At 38.7% G+C, this 25,484-nt stretch overlaps 1 protein-coding gene across 3 annotated transcripts in view; it reads right to left on the bottom strand.

The window, feature by feature from the left end:
• The window catches only part of Lama3 (laminin subunit alpha 3), a 231,647-nt gene that overhangs the window by 29,325 nt on the left and 176,838 nt on the right, over positions 1 to 25,484 (bottom strand). For all 3 annotated transcript variants that reach the window (XM_046433650.2, XM_046433639.2, XM_046433659.2), the window contains 19 exons: positions 25,209 to 25,360; positions 20,928 to 21,038; positions 20,700 to 20,811; positions 20,304 to 20,471; positions 18,685 to 18,875; positions 17,108 to 17,224; positions 16,272 to 16,426; positions 15,823 to 15,964; positions 14,910 to 15,012; positions 13,028 to 13,144; positions 12,763 to 12,942; positions 12,112 to 12,254; positions 8,979 to 9,149; positions 6,910 to 7,061; positions 6,601 to 6,763; positions 6,029 to 6,162; positions 4,882 to 5,026; positions 1,188 to 1,307; positions 665 to 798 (listed from right to left, as the gene is read on the bottom strand). In XM_046433650.2, the coding sequence (XP_046289606.1) occupies positions 665 to 798; positions 1,188 to 1,307; positions 4,882 to 5,026; positions 6,029 to 6,162; positions 6,601 to 6,763; positions 6,910 to 7,061; positions 8,979 to 9,149; positions 12,112 to 12,254; positions 12,763 to 12,942; positions 13,028 to 13,144; positions 14,910 to 15,012; positions 15,823 to 15,964; positions 16,272 to 16,426; positions 17,108 to 17,224; positions 18,685 to 18,875; positions 20,304 to 20,471; positions 20,700 to 20,811; positions 20,928 to 21,038; positions 25,209 to 25,360 (2,710 nt within the window). The remainder of the gene's footprint in view (positions 1 to 664; positions 799 to 1,187; positions 1,308 to 4,881; positions 5,027 to 6,028; positions 6,163 to 6,600; positions 6,764 to 6,909; positions 7,062 to 8,978; positions 9,150 to 12,111; positions 12,255 to 12,762; positions 12,943 to 13,027; positions 13,145 to 14,909; positions 15,013 to 15,822; positions 15,965 to 16,271; positions 16,427 to 17,107; positions 17,225 to 18,684; positions 18,876 to 20,303; positions 20,472 to 20,699; positions 20,812 to 20,927; positions 21,039 to 25,208; positions 25,361 to 25,484) is intronic.

Consider the following 25,484-nt stretch of genomic DNA (forward strand, 5'->3'; position numbering starts at 1 on the left):
TGATCATGAGGCTTTACAAAACCTTCTAGGATATTTTCATCTAACACGTTAATGTCAGTGATCTAAAAGCCTTTGGTACATTACAAACAAATTAAAAGAATATAAAAATGATTTCTGAGTGCATCCTCAAACTGGTAGATTTCAGACTAAGTTTTACAGCCTGTATGGAATGCATTTAATTCATCCATGGGTTCATTCATCCAAGGATGAGTCGTGTACCTATTCCATGCTTGTAGCATGCAGGGGGCTGGAAATACAGATGGGAAAAAGACACTGTGTCTAGATTCTTCAAGAGACTTCCTAAAGGCGGCAACCTCAGCTTTCAGGGCTTGATAGTACTCATCAGGCCAGGGGACACCTACCCTCTCCTTGCTACCTTTACTGGCCAGGGCCACAGCCTCATTCTACTTGTAGGCAGCGTGTTCTTTGTAGTTTCTCGCCTCCCAGGGATGACAATAGGGACAACACAAAGTTTCCCCTATTTGAACAGCCATTTTCATTATTCAGTATCTGCAATCTGTGAACTATACTGTTAGAACTGAAAAGTTAACTGTGGCCAGAATTAAACAAAGTAGACCAGGGTTTTTTGACGGCATTCATTACCAATATAAAAGGTGATCCTTTTTTTTTTTTAAACATAACAAATCAAAACATATGATCTTACCTTTCCCTGATTGCAATTGGAATTCCTCCAAGATAATATGTGCTGAAATCAAATATTTCCCCCTCGATTTTAATGTTTTGATTATCCACATTTATCCGCATAACTTTTTGGACTCTTCCAATTTTGATCAGAATCTGAAATAAATGAGGTAAATCAGAAAGCAATGGGAAAGAAAAGAATCCTATTCACATGAATGGCCCAGAGCCATTCAATCTTTACTTTTCTTCAGATTCATTTATACACATGGTACAAAGATTGCAGTAGCAGTTTGGGGTAAAAAAAAATCTGATATGAAAATATTTTAATAGAAATATTTTTATGTAAAATTAATGGTTTATATATGTCATATATATTATCTATTCTGTGCCTAAATGTTCAAATTTTATAAAGAATGTGTCCCTCGGTTAATAAAATAAGTCATTCTGGTAATAAAAGGGTTTGTTTTTGTCTTTGTTGGCATTGAATCAATTTTAAAGGTCTATAGACATTTAAAAATTCATGTAAACAGACTCGAAGGTCATACCAGATGATCTTTTCCATTGTTGATGGTATCCCTGATTCCTTTCTCTTTGGGTGGCTCTGAATTCAGCTTGTATCTCACCATGAGGTTGCCGTCTTCTATATTTAGGGATATGAAGCGATCCTAGAGAATGGAAATGATACAGATTATCTGGTGACCTGGGTGAAGAAGGGCCAAGGCCCTGAGAATCAAGTTATTCTTGATCAAAACCTGTTCTCAGCTCCAACTGTCTCCTGAGTTAAGAGGGGTAGCAGTGCTATAAGAGCCATCACCGGATGGGTGTGATGGTTCACTGCTGTAGGTGGTGATGAGAGCATCATGCCTGGCACTCAGGATGGACACAAAACATGGTAGTGTTTATCATGATTTTGTTTCATGCCCATCCATAGCCCATCCACAACAAACATGGAAACTGAAAGGATAGAGAACATTATAGTAATTTGAAAACATGAGCACTACCTTTCAGAGAGAGAAAAATCCCCAGATATTTTCCACCACCTGTTTTCTGATTTACTCCTACGTCTTGGTCACTTTGCTGCCTCCTCCCCTCTATTCCCTATTTCAGTGTCCAGGTCCTGCGAGGCTCCCGCATGGGACTCCTTCTTTCCCTCACACCACTCCCTTTGCCTTGATGCTCATGATTGCTCCTATGGTTCCAGCTCAGCTGTGCTCATGAAACCCAGATGCTTCTCTCCAGCCTAGACATGTCCCTTTGGGGCCAGGTCTGTATGTCTGATCCCCTAGTTAGTGCTTGCATGACTAATGATACCTCAAATTCAAAATATCCTCAGAAGAATTTATGATCTGCATGCCTCCCATATGCTGTCGAGCCGAACCTGTCTTTCTTTTCTTCATCCTTTGCACATCTCCCCCGCTCTCTCTCACTCATCATCATCATCATCATCATCATCATCACCTTCGTAAGCAAGCCATACCCTTCAGAGTCATTCCTGGTCTTTCTCTCCCATCCAATCAAATCTTCTAAATTCTTTCATTAAGTCTCTCACATCATCCCCCTGGTCCCAGCCACAATTTCTTTAGCTCAACTGCATAGCAATAGCCTGCTAGTTTCCCTGTGTCCCTTCAAATCACTTTCACTCGGCAGCAAGAGCAGCCTTCTGAAAATTCCAGTGCAAGAAACTTACTTTCCTTTGTTTTCAGACACATTCCTGATGCCCCAGCAGATAACTGCAGGGCTGAGCATCTCTTCCCTTCATTCCTTAGCACTCCCTCTTGCTCTCCAAGTCACAACCACACAGGTCACCCTTCCATCCCTGGGCGCTCCTGGCTTTCTCACCCCTAGGCCTTCTTTGTGTCCCTACCTCTGCCAGATCCTGCATTGCCCTGTCCCCCAAATACCAGTTTCTACTTGTTGTTCTCGGTCTCTGTCAAAGCATCCTCTGCTCAAGAAAGTCTTTAATGCCATCAGCCTCATTTTCCCTCTATACAGCTCCTTGCAATTGGAACAGACTAAGGACCTATTAATAACATGCTTTGTGTGACACTGGACATCCCCTCTAGAGGACAGGAACCGTGTCTGTCTTGACATTACTGCCTGGCTGTCATGGAGCAAGGCATGCACTGAAGGCAGCTATTTCCTCTGTGGTCAGATAAGCAGAGGAATTTCTGACTCAGAGCTTCAGGCTTTGCTCTTACCCAGTCCCCTAACAATAAAAAGCTGTTCCTTTGAAGCCCAAGGCCAGAGTCTTCATCTGAAAAGAAAATTGGTCAAAGGACCAATTTTTCTAGATCCTAAGCCTTTATTGTTGAGAGTCAGGTTAGAGTTTATCAATCCACTAAAAAGAGTAACAGCAGCACCCAGAGAGGAAGGAACCATCCTGCTTAATAGCAGCTCTGCATCATTTCTTACACAATGACATTATGTAAGTTTTCTTCTAACATATATACTATTTCTGGTTCTTAGTCTTTAAGAAGTTCAAAATGTAGTACAGTTTGAGCATCCAAACATGAAATTCTTCAAAACCTAAAAAAAAAATATTTTTTGAGCACCAATGTGATGCCACTAAGCTGATGGTTTAATGTATACAAATTTTGTTTCATGCACAAAATTTTTAAAAGTATTGTATAAAGTTGTCTTCAGGCTATGCATATAACATACATGAATTTCTTGTTTAAACTTGGGTCCCATCCTCAAGATATTTCGTTCTGTATATGCAAATATTCTGTAGTCTGAAAAAAAAAATCCCAAATCTGAAACACTTCTGGTCCCAAGCATTTTGAGAAAGAAATATTCAACCTCAAGAAAGAAGACCTTGTTTCAGAAAACACTGAAGGCATTGGGCAACTTCTCACCTCGTAGCATCCTTCAGGCTGGTTGGGACCCATCAGAACTAGCTCAGCCTCAGAATCTCCTGAAGGGTCCAGACCAACCCCAGAGAGGAGAGCTAGGCCAGGTCTGTGTCCCTACCCTGCAGGTAGAAGGGGCTAGTAAAATCTCAAACTCCATATTCTCAGACTAGAGAGCCCATGGTTTGATCCACATTTCTTCCAAAATATTACCTGTGAGAGCAGCTACAGGAACTCCTATTCCCAGGAGCAATTCACTGAAAGACCCAGGGTGGCTACATGGGAGCCAGAGCAAACCCACCTACTTTCCCTAGACCAGCAGGTGGCACTGACGATCATTTGTTGAGTGTGCCTTTGGATTTCTCTGACATAATGAACTTAAGTATTTCATGCTTGTATAATTATACCAAAATGGATTCTTTTTTTCATGTGTAACTAAAAAGAATCAATGAAAAAGAAGGAATGGTCCTCAGGAATCTCAGCTGCTTGAATGTTCCATGTCTTGAGAAGTCAAGAATTAGGCTGGTAAAGAGACACCCCGGGGCAGCCTGGCAAGAGGCAAAGCAAGATGGAATAGCAGGAGGTCACATCAGTCATCTGGATCTCAGAGACCCCAGGAGGTCTGCACTTGTTCTATGGCACGATAAGTAGATTATTAGGCAAGCAGTATTTTTCAAAGAACAAAACCAACACCAAAGCCGGGCTCGGAGGTACATGCCTGTAGTCTCAGCTACTTAGGAAACTGAGGCAGGAGGATCCCAAGTTCAAGGCCAGCCTCAGCAACTTAGGAAGATCCTGTCTCAAAAAATAAAAAAGGTCTGGGGTTATAGCTCAGTAGTTAAGTGTTCACCTAATATGTGCAAGGCTCTGGGTTCAATCCCCAGCACTGTAAAATATAAATTTAAAAATAATTTTGAACATACTCTATATGCAAAGATATGAAAAATTGTACTCTATATGTGTAATAAGAATGGTAATGCATTCCACTGTCATGTATTTAAAAAAATAAAATCAATAAAACTAAAAACAAATAAATAAAAAATAAAAAGACCAATGTTGAAGGGAAAAAAAGAATAATAAAAAGACTAAATTGTATTAAGCAAAATAATAATAATAATAATAATAATACTGACAAAGACAATTGAATGGGAGATATTTTGTCCCCATTTTGCATTATGGTCTCAAATTTCTGATTACTCTTCCTCATCAACACTCACCATTCCACCCTGCCCCCAACCAATAGAAAGAAGCAATTGGCCAAGAGAGAGGAGGCAGGCCACCTTTGCACATTGTTTTTCAGATCTACTTGGTTGTTTATAAATAACCCAGTCATCTGCAAATTGCTACACGGAATGGATATTTTGTTAGGTTCCGAATGTTTATATATTACCTGGTTTTCTGCAAAGAACAGCAAACCTCTATCCACGGTGGTCTGAATAGTCTGTCCAAAGGTTGGGATGGGAGCGTTTGGTTGAGTTGGAACTCGAGCATAGCCTGTACCTTCAAAATAGTTTTTGTCTGATTCTTCCTTTCTCCTGTCAACAGCAATCATTAAAAGTTAGAACACTGCAGCAAGGGATCACTGTGCTAGTGTGCTACTGATATGCTGCCATCTGAAAAGTAGGACAAAGAATATGCAATCTAGGTGTCATGATTTTATTAAAGAAGAGGGAATACATTTAAAATGTTAAAAGAGCCAAAATTTTCTCCTGGACATGCTCTTATCCCCTATATCAAAAAAGGTAATATTCAAGAATCCTTTTTGGAAATGGCTGATCACAAGGAAGTGGCCTACAAGCTGAAGCTCTTAAAATGTTGAAAAGTACTCATTTGAAATATAACCTTATTCTGAGCAATAAATGCTTGACCTAGGTCTTTTGACTCTTCCAAGACTTTTTCTTGGGGGGGAGGGGGGCTACCAAGGATTGAACTCAGGGGCACTCAACAACTGAACCACATCCCTAGCCCTTTTTTGAATTTTATTTAGAGGAAGGGCCTCAGTGAGTTACTTAGCACCTCACTAATTGCTGAGGCTGGCTTTGAACTTTGGATCCTCAGGCTTTAGCATCCCTAGCTGCTGGGCTTACGGGCGTATGCCACCACCCTTGGCTGTTCTAAGTCCTTTTAATTGTAAGGATGGTTAGAAGCTCAAAGCAGCAATTCTCAAAAAACACCACTGTACCTACAAAGTCATTCACTTTGCATATCACTGTTTTTAAAATTTAAAGTAAATATGAAATTTTGTGTCTAAAACAGGTAGCATCTTGTGGTACGAGACATCAAAAATTTAAGAAATATTTAGTTTTTTAAAAAAAATTGAGAAAACTCTATCAATCTAATGTTTTATACAATTTGGAGAAGACTGACATTATGAGATTTTCAGGATGGACTAGCAGTGTTGCATGCATAATTTAAGAACTACTGACCCAAAGCAGCAAACAACATCAACAGCTTCCCTAACCACCCTTTCTTACAGGTAAATGTACTGCAGGTTACCCACCCAGTTACAGAGACACTGACTTCTAGATTTCATTTACCTTCTACAAGGCTCCACCTCAGTTGTGTTGAGATTGAAAGTTTTTTTGAAGTTGTACAAACTCAGAACATTTTCATTGAGGTCATCTAATTCAATACAACCTTTGTATGGAGGGAATCTCAGTCTACTGGGAAGCTGAAAATGAAACAAACAAAACAAAATCTTCCACTAATTGAGCAAAGGAAAGTAATAAGGCTAACAAAAAAAAAAAAAAAAGTATAAGCCTATCACTTTGAACAGTCAACAGTACGTAAGGGTTAAGAATGTGAGCCCTGGAGCTTGATGACCTGGCTTTGCCTTTGAATAGTTGTATAATCATGGACAAGTTACTAAACCTCTTTGCTTCAGTTTCCTCATCTGTCAAATGCTAATGAAAATGATGTTTACTTAAATTAATAAACTTAAGGTTTGAAGAGTATACAGAGGAAGTACTCAATTAGTGTTAGTTATTATCACTAGACGTGTTTAAGAACATGGTCAAATCCATTATAAGATAATTAATTAAAATAGAGATGAATCCTTATGTTATTTTAAATTTATGTTTTCATTCAGGGAAATAACATTTATACTTACTTTAAAACCAGGTGGGTAACCTCCAACATAAAACACAACATTTTCAGGATCCAAATTAAGGAGTGTGTTGCTACTTCCACTATCCATGTCATGGAATTGGGACGCTTTGGGTTTATTGGAGGTGGCCTCTTTGGTGTAATTAAGCCTTGCAAACTGATAAATTCTGTTTAAAATTAGATAATAGAGTTATAAGAAAAATTAAGGAATTCAAAGCCAACATACGAAAAATAGCGTTTGTCAACAGATAAATGAAGAGTTTGAGGAGTGTAGGTCAGGTTCACAAAGAGCAATATCAAATCCAATTTGTACCTCTGAAATTTCACCCGGTCCATTACAGCCTCCTGGGACTCACTCTCAGTCAAGGTCTGATCCACCTGGAGCTCTGCCTCTCGTTCTCCCAGGTTGTACACACACGTGAGCTGGCCATCCACAACTGCCATGCCAATGTAGTCCTTGGAAGCCTGGGACATAAAGGCCACCTCAGAACCCTTCAAACACTTATGTTTTCTCAACTTTCCATCCCAAGAAGATCTCCAGAGTTTTACTTCATAAATTAATGGGTTTTACGCATTGAGCCTTGGGCAGACAGAATAAATGAGGTGCATCCTCTTATAAACCAATTAATTTAATTGATAATGTCTGGGCCATCTTTGCTCATGTTATAGTGCCTTTATTTCCATAATTCCTCCATTTTCTCAATCTCCAAGTATTTCATAGCACCTGTCATACAGATAGACCAGATATGGACTCAGCCATCCATTAGATTTCAATCTGGTAAAAGAGAGAGAGGCCATTTTTGTTCTGTTAGTGCATGCCATACCCTCTTAACCTTTGTAACTGTTTCTTCTGCGATACCTCTATTTTGCCATGTCAGCTATGTACATATCTTTCCTCCTTCTTAGAACGTGAGCATGTTGAGGAAAAAGTAAATCTTTAAAAATTGTAGTGAAGTATACATAATATAAAATGTTATTAAGCCATTGTAACCATTTAAAATGTACACTGTCATTTAGTACATTCAAGAAATAAATTTTTGATTATCATAAACACAAGGTGTGGTAGATAATAAGTGCAGTCTCCCTCTGTTTTTAGGGAGGATTGGTTCTAGGACCCCCAAAGATACCCAAATCTGCAAGTTCTCAAGTCTCATATATCAAATGGCATAGTATTTGCATATAACTTATGCACATCTTCCCAAAGACATTAAATTGTCTCTACATTACTTATAATACTTTATTTAATGTAAACATTATACAAATAGTTCTTAAATTGTATCATAGAGGGAACAACAAGAAAAATATCTATACATGTTAGTCCAGATCTTTCTTTCTTTCTATCTATCTATCTATCTATCTATCTATCTATCTATCTATCTATCTATCTATCTATCTGTTTTGGGGTACCAGGGATTGAACTCAGGGGCACTCAGCCACTGAGCCACATTCCCAGCCCTATTTTGTATTTTCTTCAGAGACAGGGTTTCATCGAGTTGCTTAGCACCTTGCTTTTGCTGAGACTGGCTTTGAACTCGTAATCCTCCTGCCTCAGCCTCCCAAGCCACTGGGATTACAGGCATGCACCATCATGCCCAGCAGATGCAATTTATTCTTCTCTGGACATTTTTGATCCATGGTTGGTTGAATCCATAGACGTGGAACCCATGGAGATGAAGGTCTGACTGCATATGGTGTAAATTTGTTGAAGGCATAAAGTAATGTGCATTTTTTGATAATACAAAGCAAAAAGTCATGTCATAAGGTGACTACAAATAAAGTGCCAACATTTTGAAGCATGAAAGTGTAATTAATAGTACTGTTGATTTTAAGAATCTAACACCAACCATTCAAAATTCCTACAATGGTAAGGTTAATGAATTTGGATGATAAAAAGGTGGGGCACCTGCATTTCTTATTAGGCAAGAAAGGCTTTGTTTCACGTCCATTCTCATCCATGGATGATTCCCACCCTGCAGAATTGAGGAAGGGTCTGTGGCTGGGCCTTCTGAGGAATATAATAGAGTCATGCTTCTGTGAGAAGGAGCTAAAGTTGATTTCCATGAAGTCTTGATATTGATGCCCTGGCAGTGTGGAGAGAGGATGCCGATCCTCCTCACTCACATGTGCATGTGCTCACAGGTACACACACACATGTGTCCACATCCTGAGTCAACCAAGTAAGGCCACTGGATCCATCAGCAGCTAATAATCCATGATGGATGGACATCTCAAGTGGCTGTCCCCACAGCAGGGAGGTGTGGTGAGGGGTAGCCGTGGTGGGATTTCCCATGATACACTAATGGCAGGGATGTAGTCTCAAAAATACACACCTCCCAAAACATTCTGCTATAAAAACAAAAGAAACATACAAGCAATACTTACATCTTTATTTCCGAGGTACATCACAAACATATTCTCAGTCCCCCCATTTTCTCTTGAGTCAGGTCTTTGAAGAAACAAAGAGAGAGATGTGTATCCTTTCAAATCTTCGAGGTCATTTGGAAGTCGGACTTCAACGCCAGATTTACCATTGAATCTCATGGGGACTGCGACCTATGAGGAATGATCAGGTGTCAAATGTTCTGCTGCAAAGACAGTGGTGTTCTCACTGTCTTTGTTGTTGGCCCTATCTATCATCATCCATCAGCCCTTCCTGAACAGCTCTGATAAAAAACAGGGAGTATGGACATCTCCTGGACCCAAGTTACAAACTCAGGATGCTGTTTGAGGAGCCAGATAATAGGGTATTCATGCTCTCCCTGATATTAATATTAATAAGTAGTCATAGTGGTAGTATTCCAACTCTGGATGAATTTTATACAGAAGTTAATGTATGATTATTGTTAGTGCATGAAAGCACTTGGCATGATGTCTGCATATGGTAGAAAGATCTATAATACAGCAAAAATATTTTTAAATGCATTTTTAAGGAATGAATTCCCATGAACATATTACATGTTATTGTTGCATTTATTACAGGCATTCAGTCTTTAAAAGCGCATGAATGCATGCATTAAGTCTCTAAAATAGTGCCTTTTAGAATCTCTGTGGTGAAGGGCCTTTTTTCCCCCCTCCAATCGGACATGGACCAATACTTTTGTAAGTTGGGAATATATTTTATGTGTTAAAAAAGATGTGGGGATGGGGTGGGGTACAGAGAATATGCCTGTATTTTTATCACCACCTTAAGAAATAAAACATAAGGGATATAACTGTCCCTGTTCCAATCTCTCCCTTCTCAGAGGTCACCACTACTCTGAATTTAGTTACATACAAATTTTTATGTATTTTAAATATTTTTTACATATACATTTATCTACTCACTCTAACTAGTCTTATTTTTCATGTGTTAAATATTTTACACAAACGGTATCTGCCTGTACACATCCTTTTCAACTTGCTTTCTTTTCTGGGCACTATGTTTGTAGATTTATCTGTGCTAATAATGCATTGCTCCAGCTTCTTCACATTTACTATTGCAAACTTTCAGCTTTTCTCAAAAAAACAATTATCACGAAAAACTGCTGCAATGAACATTCTAATACATGTCTGTTAGTGCTATCCATTAGTACCACTCTGAGCCCTTTGAGGTAAATTGGGACTTGCTAAGACATAACTCTATTCTTATCAAAGTCTAAGAAACCATTTACAGTGGTTGGTGGGCAGCCTGAGTTCAGGACAATGGGTTAGTTATTTCTGTGTCCTCATACCCAAGGCAGTACCAGTGCATATCAGGTACTCAAAAGCACTGCCTTAATTTTTTAAATATTATTTTCCACTAAGGCTACTTACTATCTGCCAGGAACTGTTCTACATTAGGTCATTTGACTCTAACAGTCTCTTGAGGTTGGTATTATTATTGACCCTACTCCACAGATGAAGAAACTGAGGCACAGAGAGGTGAAGTGACTTGCTCAAGGCCTCACAGTTAAAAGTGACTGAACATAATTAAACCAAGACAATCTGGCTTCATTCACCAGTTTTTAACCACTGTGCTATAATACACTGCTAGTCTTGTTAAATAAACTAGTGAATCAACTCATAAGGACAAAAGCTACAGATACATTCTTTTTCTTTTGGTTTTTGCAAGGCATGCACAGGAATTAAAAGGGGTAGTTTCTTCAAAACTTTCTCTTTTGCTAAAGGTTCTCTGTTGGGATTATTTCACTTTCCTAAAAGAAAGAGCAGTTGCTGAGGCTGAAAATAAAAAAGTAATATTATGTCTAGAAATCAACCATGGTGCTCCAGGACAGTGGTATTCTGCATTGACCTTCTTTCCCAAATATCTCACAAAAAGCTGACTAGGATTGCATTGCAAAATACAAGGACTTGTTTTGAAATACAAAGACTTTCTTTACAATAATTCCCTCTCACACAAGGCCTTAATTTCCAAGGTTTCAGTTACTCATAGTCAAAATCTTATTTTTGTGGTCCAAAATTATTAAATGGAAAATTCCAGAAATAACTAATTCATAAGTTTCACAGTGGACACCACTCTGAGTAAAGTGGTAAAATCTTATGTTATCACACTTCATTCTGCCCAGAATGTGAATTATATTTTTTGTCCAGAGTATCCACACTCTATATTCTACCTGCCCGATACCCACTTAGTAGTTGTCTTGGTTACTGGATGGACTGTTATGCAATCTGAGTAACCCTTACGTAGAACCCTAATGCTATATCATGATGCCTACACTATTAACCTCACTTCATCTCATTGTGTAAGCATTGTATTATCTCATATCAACACAAGAAAAAAGGTGAGTACAGTATAATGTTATTTTGAGAGAAAAAAAATTTACATACCTTTTATTATGTTGTTATAATGGCTCGATTTTATAATTAGTTATTGCTATTAATCTCTTACCATGTCTAGTCTATAAATAAAACTTTATCATAGGTATCAATAAGTAGAAAAAAACAGTCTCAGGCATCCTTGGCCAGGGGGTGGGCAGTGCTCTTGAAATGTATCTTCCATGTTAAGGGAGGATTACTGTACATTGTTTGGGGACAATATAAATCATAAGAGGAATGTCAGGCAAATAATGTCAGGTGAAAATAAGAAAGGCTGATCGATCAGTTCTCCAGTGATAGAAAACTGCTATAATCCTGTCTTCCATCCTCAACAAAGATAGATTCTCCACTTTTCAAGTTACAAGAGAGTAGGTTCTGTGCAGTATTATATTGCCACATTCTGATAATTGAACCCTCACCTGAACTTGCAATAATAGTTTAACAAGTTAGGTTTGGAAGAATATCCTTCCTGCCTGCATCAACTCAGTGGGAGGAAACTGCTTCAAGTCCCTGATAGACCAGAAAATGTAGAGGATGAAGGTCCTATGCACTTCTGAAGGTAAGAGAAGGAAACCAACCTTTATATTTCAATCTACCAAATAATTAGGGCGAGAAAGACAATCAATTCTCGAATAAATTAGTGCCTTTCCTTTCTTGATGAATGTGATAACTAACATATCAAAGAATTAGCCTTCGCTATGACAAAGTGAGGACACCGCACCTTATTTGCAGCATCTCTGGCCTGCTGAATTAGTTCTCGAATTCTGTCCATATTGTCAGAGATGTTTCCCAAGGGTAACAGTTGTTGGTTGATACTTTCAATCTTGCTCAAAAGATCTGGAAGTTTCTTAGTTAATTTCTTTACTGTTGGTGAGATGAGAAAACAGAAATTTTAAATTGTGCATTGAGAAAAGGTTAAATACAGATGTTCTTAACGGACAACATTTGGTAAGTGGCAAGCTTAGGCCCCAAATGTTGAACAGGATGGATCATAGTCAGATGATCCCTTTCCAAATGCATCATAGATTTTATTCTTCAATATAGGTATCATATCCTTTTCCTTGCTCACTACAAGAAAAAAAATTTGTTTTCTAATCCTTAATATCAATCATAATTAAATACCTCATGATTTAGGAACTAATCACTCTATTAAAAAAAAGAAAATTAATAGCACTGTTAATGGATTAAAAAAGGAAAAACAGCGTGCCTGGTCTTTCTAATAGAATATCTATACTATTTGAATGTACGATGTTAAACTATTTTCAAATATTTTCATTTATGATCAGACTTTACCAGGGAAGAACTGAGATGTACCAAGACCCATAACAATGCAGAAAATGGCTAATACACCTGACCCAAGAAAGACTGGTACCTGAGTTATGTGCATCACTCAGAGCCTGGTTGAAGTCTGCACTCTGCGTGCTCCCATAAGTATCCTTAATTCTTTCCAAGTCTGTCTGAATGGGGTTAAGCCCATCCAGAACCTCACTTGTGATGTCGTCAGCCTTTCTGACCAGGCCCTTTGCACCGCTGATCATGCCATCGATGTCACCTAATGCACACACAGATAGGGAGGTGTAAGAATTTAAAACATTCAATGAAAGAAACCGAGTACAGTAGTCCAGGGAGATGATGACCTCTCTGAATCCCACGAAGGTCGTCACGGACAGTAGTGAGGTTGGTGTCTATCAGTTTTTTCTGAACAGTCACAACATTCAGGGTTTGCTGTAGGTTGTTGAGAGCTGGATTGATTTCTAGAAGAAAATAAACAGCAAGAGGCAATCATTCTATGAGCTCTGATCCTTTATTGATATTTGTGACCTCTGAGATAGCTGGCATCAGGGAGATATTGGGCAGACTTGTGCTTTGGGGTTCATTCCAAAGATGCCTGCTGCTCATGGCCTAGACTGACAGCTCTGGGGCCCTCTGGTTACAGACGCCACAAGTGCATCAGAGCCTTGTGGTGACAGACTCCTTAGAAATGCATGAAGAAAGAGAGAAGCTGAATAACTCAGGAGAGGGTTGAACTACTCCACTGGGACCAGAAGACTCTGCTTCGTGAAGGGAGTGTCTGTCTTATTTGATGCTAAGTACCAGCACAGGGCACAGTGCCTGGCGCTAGCTGCAGATTCATATTAGCACATATTTGTTGAATGAGTGAATGTATGAATGAACAAATGAATAATACAGAAAGAATGCTCTTCAGTTGGAGGACAAGAAGGGCTTTTTTTTTGAGAGAGAGCGTGCGTCATCTAAAGAACACAAAGTAGACATTGTTTGTTCCTGTTCATTTCCAACCTGACCAATTTCAAATATTGCTGTCTTTGGGTCCAACACATGCTTTAAAATCATACTGATGATATGTGACTCACATTATGATTCTGGGACTGTTTTTTTTTTAAAGCAGTGTAGTTATTAGCATTCAAACCTATTTAAAACATTGATCTTGGACTGGGAATGTAGCCCAGTGTTGAAGTGTGTGCTTAGTATGTGAAAGGTCCTGGGTTTGATCTCCAGCACTGCAAAAAACAAACCTCACTAATCCTACCTCTAAGCTCAAATGTCATAAAGAGAGCAGATGTCATGCCATGAAATTTTAATTCTTAAAAATGGCTAGGCAAATGTGTGTTTATTAGTACATAATTTTTTCTGTATTTTATTTTTCATATATTTAATTTTTAAAAAAATTCTTAATAAATAAATTTACAATTGTCTAATCCATCTTAAAGAACAAAGAAGCTAAGTGAGGACTATGGGCTCAGATTTCTACTTAGCCTTGAATGCCCACAAGAGACCAGAGAAATTCAAAGGATAGCATTGTTAGAACATAGGAGTTTGGTGAGTTTAAAACAGTTTAATTCTTTTTAAACAAAATTAAATTAAATTAAGTGAAAAAATTCCAAAGATAAAATTTACGCTTAAAAACTTCTCATGTTTCAGAGTTTGGGTACTTTTGACCTTTTGATTGCTAAGATTTTAAGAGTTCAGAAATTATGAAGCAGTGGCCAGGTATGAGACTCTGCCTCAAAATAAAGCAAAATTTAAGAAAGTAAAAAAAAAAAAAAGAAATTAAAGGGCTGCAATTATAGCTCAGCAGTAGAGCACCTCTGTATTCAACTTCCAGTACCACAAAAAAAAAAAAAAGAAAAAGAAAGAAAGAAATTTGAAAACAATTGCATCAATGACCTGGAATGAATGATCTGGATATGTGGGTTCCCAATGCCATGGTCACAAAATTGATTAAATTAAGAGTGTCCCCTCAGGGACAGGCTAAAAGAAGTCTATGACCACAAGACTTTTTTATGATTATGAGACTGCAGTCAATTTCATAGATGATGGATGGGGGATATTTAGAGTTTTGGGGTTGATACATGATATTGAAAAATAAATCACAAATTCAGTATCTTCTGTATTGACACTGAAATTCCGAAAGAACATTTGTTTCCAGGGCTGCCTCTCCTGGTCCCAAAGGTCATCTTAAACCCTTGACTATCCCTGCCACCCCCAGGCCCCCAATACCTTGCTGTAGCTCCTTCTGTGTTAACTTGGCTTTGTGCAGCAATTTATCACTGTCAGAACTCAGGGTCTTAGCTTTTCCGGGAAGATTTTCCTTTATCACTGTCTGCAAGCAAAGCATTTATCACTCTTAACCATATGCTATACCTTAGGAAATATGAAGGAAGAGTTTCACAATAGTCTTCAAGTTCTTTAATCTTTAAAAGGTAAAGTCTGAAGGGGAGAAGGGGCCTAGAAGTATACTGTTCCCTAAAAAGAGATGGTCTGGATCCTAAGTAGACATCCAGGGCTCAGGGAGGTGGACCCATCTTCAGTGACGTACTGGAAGATGGTGAGACAGTTGCCTGCTGTCACTTGTACCCCTTCTAATAATCAAAGGGAGAATTTAGTTCAGGCTTTCACATTTTGAAACCTAAATCTTTAACTTACCATGAAGGCCTGTTCTTCTGACTCTGATATTTAATATTTTTGTCCTTTTTTTCTGATATAGGAATATTATATGATACAGGTTAGATCTCACAAAACTCCACAGACATACCCAGATGTAAAACCAAATCACTGGTAGAAAACAGTGGTCAAATTGTTTACAAAAGTTTCTTTTTGGCAAATGCTAATATTTAATCACAGGATAAAAGTATACCTGGCAAGCAGAATATACTATTTGTTTACATTCACAGTCAATAATGGATGTAATTTCTATCTGGATTTACAAATAGTTTTAAACTGCCCTACAGACATCAAATTGTCAAATAAATAGAGAAATGGCCCATGAATAGAGTGAGTTTAAGTGTATTCTGTAAAAAAGTTCTGATTTGCAATAATGCTTTTCAATATCCCTCCGCACACAGAGAATGAGAATAAGAAAACGTATTGCCTCCAGATCAAATCTACATAAGCTACTGGCACAGATGCCCACCTGGAGGGCTGACTCAGATGCACTGGTGGCCTTGTTGGCAGCGTCCTCTGCTGCATTGATGGCGTTGAGGATGTTCTCGTAGGCGGTGGCAGCGTCCACAGCACGGCGTACCAGCTCATCCCCACTGGCATTTCTTTTGATCCTGCAAAAAGGTCGAGCAGGTTAGGTTCTCTAACAGGTTTGATGTTAGGGCTGCCATCCCCTCCAGTCTTCCCATTTCTTTAGGCAAGTGGACACCAGATGTGGGGGCCTCTGCAGCTCCACCCCCAGGTCATGGTTGGGAATCCACGCTTCATTGTAGATCTGGTTTTGTCCTGGGCTGTGGGTCCTGAATGGGGCCTCAGCCAGGATCCCACTCTCTGTCATATTCTGGGCCCCTCACTAGCTCATGAAGGGCCTCACTTGGCACTTAACCAGCCCCTGGGGTTTGGATCTCTCCATCCACTTACTCTTCCAGCTGCTTGGCCAGTTCTTGTAAAGACTGTGCATGCTTTTCTGCCTCCACTACCAGGGATGTCTTGCTCGCTGATCTGGAGAGTTCTCTCACTTTGTCACTTAGTTCCTGTCTTCTTGCATTTAAAGTAGAAACTAATTTTTCATATTCCTATTTTCCAAGTAAATAAAGACAGTATAAATTCAAGCAAAGGCCACATATACCATTTTATCAAACTCTGTCACAAATGATGTTTCCCATATGAAATTATATTTTCTAAGCCCATTTAGCATACCAATTAATCCTTGGTTACTTCAGATAGGAGTATTGACAATATCCCTCCATGTCTTACCATCATCTTGAGCATTTTATTTCTAGTGGGCACCCTATTTAGTAAGTTTATAGAAGTACAATGTCATCATCAAGGTAAAGTTCTATGAAACCAAAGGATTTTATGACATGGAAATAGTTGTTATAAATGACACTTTCAAAATGCCCATTAGGCTGCTAAGAAATTTTGTCAATCTTTTATCAAGTCTTAAATGCATTCTATTAATAAAGATATGCTTGATATTTAAGAAACAGCATTTCAAAGTGTTGTTGTTATTGTTTTTATCATAAAATTGACTTGCTCCTTGCAGACAAATTAAGTAAAATAGATGGACTTTGATAAGACACATCATTTGTACCCCTGGCCCAAAGGAGAAACACTGATAACTTTTTGGGATATTTGCTTCCACCTAAAAGACACACATTCAAGGAAAAAAAAATAGATCAGCCCTTCTCATAGTCCCCCAATAATATAACTTAAATGTTTCTAGATTTTTCTAGAGAATTAGCAGTCTCCTCTACCTTCTGTTTTTTGTCCATCTGCTGTAGTACAGTGTTGGTCTGAAGCAAGGAAGAGTCTGCAGTAGTCAGGAACTTTGTGAAGTCACTCTTCAGCAAATCAATTTCTTTCACTTGATTCTGGAGAGGATAAAAAGAACATCTGCTTGAGCTCCAAGACACATCATCAGAAAGCACAGATGGATTTATTGGACAACAGCATATAAACAATTCAGAGTTGGGATGTTTTCTTGAACCTGAGGTTGGTCTATGCAACTGCAAAATGATGGGACATGGGTTCTCTCCTCAGTGTCATCTTGTTGCCATAGTATCCTCCCACTATCTGCTAAGGAAACAAGCGCTAACACTGTCAAAGATTTCTACCCTGGGTCAACTTGACCAGTGAGGTGAAAATATTACTAAGTTCTAAATTTGGGGAATAGAATGAGAGATTTTTAACTCAATAAATCAAGGACTAACCAGCACACTGTCTGCCAGTCCCAGCAAAAATGCAACAGGTGCTTGAATGAGAGATGACACAGGACCTGAGCAGGCCAGGCCAGAAGGTGGCCCAAGGTCAAACAGCCATGCAGCTGGAGTCTGCTCCCTGCCAGGCGCCGTCAGGGATTCAGACAGAGGAGGGGAGGCAGTGGGAACTGAGCATGTGGCCACGCACAAGACATCACTTTGGGGGTCAGTCTGATGTAATTTGACTCTGATCCTACATTTTGGTTGTTGTTTGATGTATAAGGCTCACTATCAAAAATGCAAGGTATGAATTCTTGAGCTCTAAATTCTGTCACTGTAGCTTCTGTTTGCAGCCTGTTCTTAACTTGTATCCTATGAAGCTTGGAATAACTTAAATGCCTTTGCTGGAGATTATGATGCTTACCTATCTGACAAATCATGTCATTGGAAACAAAGTATACTTCATTAACTCTAACATGATTAATTTATCATCTTCTTGGCATCATTATTCCTCCAACACTCTTTCAGCCAGGGGAAGGGTTAAGGCAGTTTGAAAGGCTTAGCCTGCGACTGAAGTCCAGAATCTTTTCTGGTAGCTGAGGAGTGGAATTGACTGGTTTTGTATTTATTTATTTGTTTATTTATTTTTAGTTTTATTGATTTTATTGTTTTTGATACACGACAGTAGAATACATTTCAATTCTTATTACACATATAGAGTACAATTTTTCATATCTTTGCATATAGAGTATGTTCAAGCCAATTCATGCCTTTATACATGTACTTTGTTTTTTTAATTTTGCATTACAATTCTTATTACACATATATACCACAATTTTTCATATCTCTGTTTATATATAAAGTATATTGACATCCAATTCGAGTCTTCATACATGTACTTTGGGTAATGATATCCATCACATTACACTGCTCTTGCGAATCTCCTGCCCCCTCCTTTGCCCTCCCACCCCTCTTCCCTATCTAGAATTCAATGCCTAGTTCCCACTTGACCAGGCAGGATCTGAGGTGATATAAGCAGCCAGGGCCCTGGCCATGCCACTTGTTGAATACAAAGATCCTGCTCCCTTGTCTCGACCATGATGAAAGCCTGCACTTTCCCACTGTGAGCTCACCTTGAAGGTTCCCAAAGCTCGCTCATTGTCTTGGTTGAGATCAGTGGCCTGCTTCGTCTGGGCAGCTGCCTCCTGTAGCACAGCACGTAGGTCATGGAGTTTGGCTTCATAATCACTTAAAGAATTCCGTATATTCTTTACAAGTCCATCGTTCTCCAGCTTCAGGGCTTGCCGCCTTTTCTGGTCCAACACTGTAATACATCACTTTATGTTTCCCACTTGAGAGAAGAGCATACTGAAGCTAGGTTATAAAGACTGCAGAAGGAGAACTGAACTCCTGTTCATTTTGTGAGTCTCCTTGAACTTTGGAGGGAAGGGGAAAGGAAACTGACATTTATGAGGCCTCCTGCATACATTGCATGCATTGCATCTTTTAGCTTCTATGATAATACATGAAAATAATAATTATTGTTCTCATGTTATTGATAAGGAAATGGAGCCTCTAGAAGTTAGGGGGTCAACCCAAGGTTACAAAACCAGTCAGACTTAGGACTTGAACCAAAGTGGCAGAGTATAAAGTGCACACTTCTTCCACTGTTAAAACTGCCACCTTAACAGTTAAAAGCCAAGACTAAGATTGCATTTGAACAATATCCCTGCTACAAGAAAACTGCTACTGTCTGCATATTAACCACAGATGCCTCACTTTACTAAAGAATAAATATCCTTACTTGAAAAAAAATATATGTGCCAAGTTAACAGCTTAGTTTTGAGGCATTTTCTCTAGGCAAAACTGTTAGATAATATTCAGTTAATTTCAAGGCTGTCCTTTTCTATTGCTTTCGATATAACAGTAATTGCTTTTGATATAACAGCTAATATGAATTTGTGACTCAACAATTCAATATCAAAAATGATACAATGAGAAAACTGGAAAGAGGTACAGAAACATTAAAAGAATGAATATGCAGTTAAAAGGAAAAAGGAGGTCTGAATATCTAACTTCTAGAAGCACTTTTTTTTCTATACCATGGTAAGATGTATAGATTCATAGTCACTTGAAGAAAAGTCTCTTGGTCTCTGTTATGGTTTAGATATGAGGTGTTCCCCAAAAGCTCATTATGAACAACGCAAGAAAACTTAGATGTGAAAGGACTCGGTTATGAGAGCCTTAACCTAATCAGTGCATTAATCTTCCATTAGGGATTAGTAAGTGGTGATTGAAGACAGGTAGGGTGTGACTGGAGGATGTGGGTCTTTGTGGGTATGCGTTTGGGGTATATATTTTGTCCATCATGAGGGGAGTCTCCCTTTGCTTCTTGGTGACATGTCCTGACCTGCCTTCCTCTATCATCTGCCATGATGTCTTACCTCACTTGGGCCCAGAGAAACGGAGCGGGCCCTCTATGGACTGAGATCTCTGAAATAATGAGCCCCTTTCATCCTCTAAAGTTGTTCTTGTCAGGTCTTTTGGTCACAGTGTCATAAAAGCTGACTAAAACACTCTCCCAGGTTGGGGGGGTGTGCCCCTATTTCCATCATGTGATACTCTTACAGTCACACTCACTGAAATGAGACCTTCCACCTATAACCAGTAGCTCTATCTAATCTGTATTTTGCACTTTGTATTTCAAGCCAGTTAGAATGGACAGGATGCAAGAATTTGGGCAGGTCCTTACAGAGCTGGGCGGCTCTTTTTTCAGCTTCTGCCTCTCTCAGGTGCTTTGCAAAGTTTCGGTTCCGCAGTTCCCTCATCATGCGATGGGCTTCTGCCAACTCTCTGGAGAAGTCGCCCAAAGGCAAGTGGTTTCCATCTCCACTTGTCCCAGGGATCTGCTTGAGGAGAACTGGAAAATATCGAGTAGTTTATTAAACTGGGAATTCTGGGCTCCAGTAAACTACTTCTTTTTTAAAAAGGCAGAAGCTTTCATAGAGGTTTCATATTAGTTTTTTTTTCATGCCACCATAGGACTTTTTCATATTGTTGAACTCGCCAAAGGAAATTCTTTCAGTGAATAGCAAAGATTATGTAACAAAACAAACAAACAAAAATTGAGTCAAGTGATTTTTCTTACTGTGCACATTCCGGATGACATTTTTAATCTTTGTGTTCAGGTCTTCTGCACTTTGGATCGTCCGATCAACATTGTTATATAATGTTTGTGCTTTCCTGGAATTTATTCGAGCCTATATGAAAAATAAATTGGTTAGCCACAAATTAAATTGATAGGGAAAGAAAAAAAATGAAGATATCTAGGAAGGGGAAAAAAGGATTAGGGTAATTGATCTACTGCATACATTACCTTTTCTTGCAAAGTTTCGAATTCAGGATTCAAGTTACTCAGCTCTTTTTCCAGGGCATCCATTTTTGATCCATGATTTGAAATAGTAGAACGATAGTTGAGCAACTGATTCTGAAAGCAACACACCAAGCTAATCTCACTTTGGAGTTGAAATTGAGGCTACATCCTATCAACCTGGTGAATGAAGACACTCATTGAATAAGAACAGCAGCAGTTCTAAAGAAAAATAATGTGGTTCTTTGAAACAGATTCCATGAAAAAAAAAAATCCATCTTCTGATGTCAATTGTGACATGGCTCTGAAATAAAGTAGCTTTCCCAGTTATCTCTCCATCAGTCTAACAAATACCTGAGATAATCAACTTACAAAGAGTAAAGTGTTCATCTCGCCTCAAAATTTTAGAGGTTTCCAGCCCCTTTGCTTTAGGCCTATGATGACTCAGCGCATCACAGTGGAAGCACTGGGTGACACAAAACTTCTCACCTCCTGGCTACCAGGAAGTGAGAGAGGAAGAGAATGGAGCTGAGGGTCCCACTGTCCCCTTCCAGGGCAAGCCCCTAGGGTCAAGAAGACCTCTCACTAGACCATCTCTCAAAGTTTCTATTGCCTCCCAAGAACACTATTCCAGGGAACAAGTCTTCAACATAGAGGCCTTTGGGGGACATTTAAGATCCAAGCAGGAGCAAATGTAAAAACATGGAGACAACAGCCACTTTAGTTGAATGAATGACCTGACCTTATAGAAATCAGAGTAATACTGTTTATCTGATGTATTGATTTTCAGATTTATATGCATTGTTAAAAAAAAATCTATGCTTAACCTTATAGTACTAAAGGTAATGCATATGGCTACTTTATTGAAAGACTCATTAGATTCAAAGACTCCAATATAACAGAGCTGTAGGGGAATTCTTGAGCTCACGCAGTTGAATATCTTAAAATGATAAATGAGAAAATTAAAGCTTAAGGAAGTTGGGTGACTTGTCCATGGCTGTATAGCTGACCATGATTGCTTCAGGCTACAAAGGCCGGTCTCTCATCCTTGACATAGTACAAAATTGCCTCATTACTTTTAAAGGTAACATTTCTGCACAGAAAAGAGTAGTGATTATTTTCAGTTTGGGAGGGGGAAGTAATATCTTGAAAAAACTGACAAGAAAACAATGATCGTATTGCCTCCATTTGTATTTGGAGCCAGTGTTGGGTAAAAGAACACATTCTTAAGCATAATCCATCCAAACCCTCAGTCTACCCGCTTAGTAGATGAGCCCCATCAAGCTTAATCCCTTTCATCAGCAAATTGTGAAATGTGATATGAAACTTCAGGGTGGGTTATGGTGACAAGTGAGTTAATATATTCTAAAATGTAATGTACATATGAGCATTCAAAAATGTTAGTTCATACTCTTACTGAATTGTCACAGAGCTTATGTGATGTGGCAAGAAGATAGTTCTATTTTCATTTTATAGTGGGAAAAGTGACATGACTGCATAAATGTTGGTAGAATACCCGGATAAGAGGTCAGTGGGTAAAGAGTGGTCATTAGAATTTGGTCTCCATCTGGTTTCTTCTAGAACCTCTGTGTTCTAGATATGTGGTTTTAGGCAAGTTATTTAGCTTCTCTGTGTCTGTTAAATGAAACTAGTACTATTCCCCAATAGGGATATTGTAAGACTTGAGCAAAGCACCTAGCATAGAACCCGGCACATAGTTGGCATACAGAAAGTTGAAGCAGTGCAGGGCTGTATCAAGGAAATCAAAGCAATTCGTGTAGCTTCCTCTGTTTTTCTCATAACATAAAGGCTATTTTTTTCTTTCTCCACTATATTAAGCCTATAAACCATGGACTAAAATTACCCTGAAGGGATGAAAAGAGCCATTTTTCTAGAATTACTTCTTGCTATATATATTCTGCTATAGCCACTACAATCAGCCCTTACTCTAAAAGCATTTACTAAACTTTCCCCAAAGCCTATTTCAGTGTGTCTAGTCTTGGGTTTATTTCATCTACTGCATTATTTTACTTCAATGAGTATTTTTTTTTTCATTTCCATGAATTTCAATGGGATGTATTTATCTCTACCTCTCCTTGTTTCATTTCTGGTGGTTACCCACCCCCTTAAATTTCCTAATTTCTTGTTCCTTGCATTGGATTTTATTCCTCAAAGTAATTTGCTGGTTATCCTATTATTTTCATTGGTACATACTTCATTCAACTCTTGACTATTGCTTCAGTTGCACATTTTTCTGTTGTTAATAGGGTTGTTTGAAATGGTCACAGGTTCATTGGGAGTTGCCCCTCTCTCTGCATTCCCCACACCCTGTCTAGTGATCTTATAGTTATCACCATCCCCATGTTGGATCCCCCCGTCCAGGACCAGGTCTTATGTTGGAATTCAGGACTTGAGCACTATGGTGACACTGAGGATGTCATTCCAGCATAGACCCAACTTTGTGGATTTGTCTGGTCTGACCAAAATGCTGTGATTCCTATAACTTTCCTTCATTCTTATAGTCATTGCCCAACAACAAGCTCTGGGCTGTTTTATGGTGGTGTTTTCTCAGTCTTCATTCATAGACAGAGTAGGCTACAGGTTCCCTCAGAGAACCTGACTCTGACCCTGTGGAGCACTTTAGGCCCCATTATTTCTAAGGATACTCTGCCAGCCCCCTTCTTTCCAAGTGCACAAAGAACATTCACCCAGGAAGATCATATTCAGAGCTAAGAATCAAACCTCAGCATATTTAAAATAATTGGAATCATATGTAGTTTGCTCTCTGACCACAACAGAGTTAAATTAGAAATTAATAATAGAAAGTTCTCTAGAGAATTTTCCAATTTGCAAGTTAAACAACACACTCCTGGGTTACAGCTATGTCACAAGGGAAATTAGAAAATCTTTTGAATTGAACAAGAAAGAAAACACAACATTTCAAAATCTGTGAAACACAGCAAAAGCAACACTGAGGGCAAGAGTTTATAGTCTCAAATATTTGTGTTTTCAGTAAAAAAAGTTATGATATAGCTCAGTAGTAGAGCACTTGCCTAGCATGCATGAGGCACCGGATTTGATCCTCAGCACTGCATAAAAATAAACAAATAAAATAAAGGCATTCTGTCCATCTACAACTACCAAAAAAATTTTTTTAAAAAAGTTTTGAATCAGTAAAATAAGCTTTCAACTAGGAAACTAGAAAACGAATAGCAAAATACGCCAAAGCCAGCAAGAAAAAGGGAAATAATATGGATAAGAACAGAAAATAATGAAATTGAAAACAGAAAAACAGTGGAGAAAACCAATAAAATAGAAAAATCAATAAAGCTGATAAACCTCCCAAAGTAATTAAAAGAAAGAGATAAGACACAAATTATCAAATATGAGGAAAAATGAAAGGTCAGTGCTAGAGATTTTGCACCATTAAAAGGATAGTAAAAGAATATAATGAACAATTTTATGTAACTACATTTCTTCATTTAGATAAAAAAGGCACATTATTTGAAAGACTTAGATTACCAAATATCGTTTAAGAAGAAATAGATAAACTCAATAGTCTTGTATCTATTTTTAAAAATTAAAATTATGTTTTTTTTTAAACTTCCAACAAAGCAAACCTTAGACTCACATGGCTTTTCTTGAAAACTATATAAAACATTTAAAACAGAATTATGCTTATTTTACAGCCCTGTGTCTAAGACTTTTGAATGAAACACACTTGAGTTAAAAGGCTCTGTGAGAAAAAAATCACCATGAAAATTCAGTTAAGAGCGTACACTTAGAAGTGTTAGGCTTGTGTGTTCACAAGCACTTTCCACAGGTGAAAATCTTATCCTCATTGAATCAGAGGAAGACAGGAGCCCCTTGATTCTTAAACCGGAGTCAATCCCTCCCCCTTTCCTGCCCGAGGATATTCATCCAGGCCTCCTCTGTAGTCAGCTCTCCATGTCTGCAGGTTCTCACCTGCAGATTCAATCAAGTATCAAAAATATGTTTTTAAAAAACTGTGTGTGCTGAACAAGTACAGACATTTTTCCTGCCATTTTTCCTTACACAATATAGTATAGCAGCAATTTACATGGCTTTTACAGGGTATTAGGTATTATAAGTAATCTAGAGATGATTTAAAATATACAGGGAGCTGTGTGTAGGTTATAAGCAAATATTATGCCACTTTACATCAAAGATTTGAGCATCTGCAAATTTTAAGTTCCAATTCCTGTGGCTACTAGAGACCCAGATATATTCACAGAGTATGTACTCTAGGTCCCCTAGGGGATTTACCCTCAGGTCCTTGGCTTGGGTCTCCACGAGCCGAATCTGCTCCAGGGTGCTGGCACTGGCACTCAGGCCTTGTAGCTGAGACTTAGCCAGACGGAGCTCCTCACCCATGGTGGCCAGGTCATTCAGGAGCGTCATAACACAGCTGTCACAATCTGCAGGGACCATAATCAAAGGTAAAAGTGCTGGGGCTGGAGCCAAGGGAAGGCAAAGAGAATGTAAGGGCTGGACCCATAAGCACATAGGTCATCACGGTCATCACAGGCAGAAGTCACAATC

The sequence above is a fragment of the Marmota monax genome, unplaced genomic scaffold (genome assembly GCF_021218885.2).
Source record: "Marmota monax isolate L192 unplaced genomic scaffold, Marmota_monax_Labrador192_F-V1.1 WCK01_AAM20220418_F8-fsc00126, whole genome shotgun sequence".
Lineage (NCBI taxonomy): Eukaryota > Metazoa > Chordata > Mammalia > Rodentia > Sciuridae > Marmota > Marmota monax.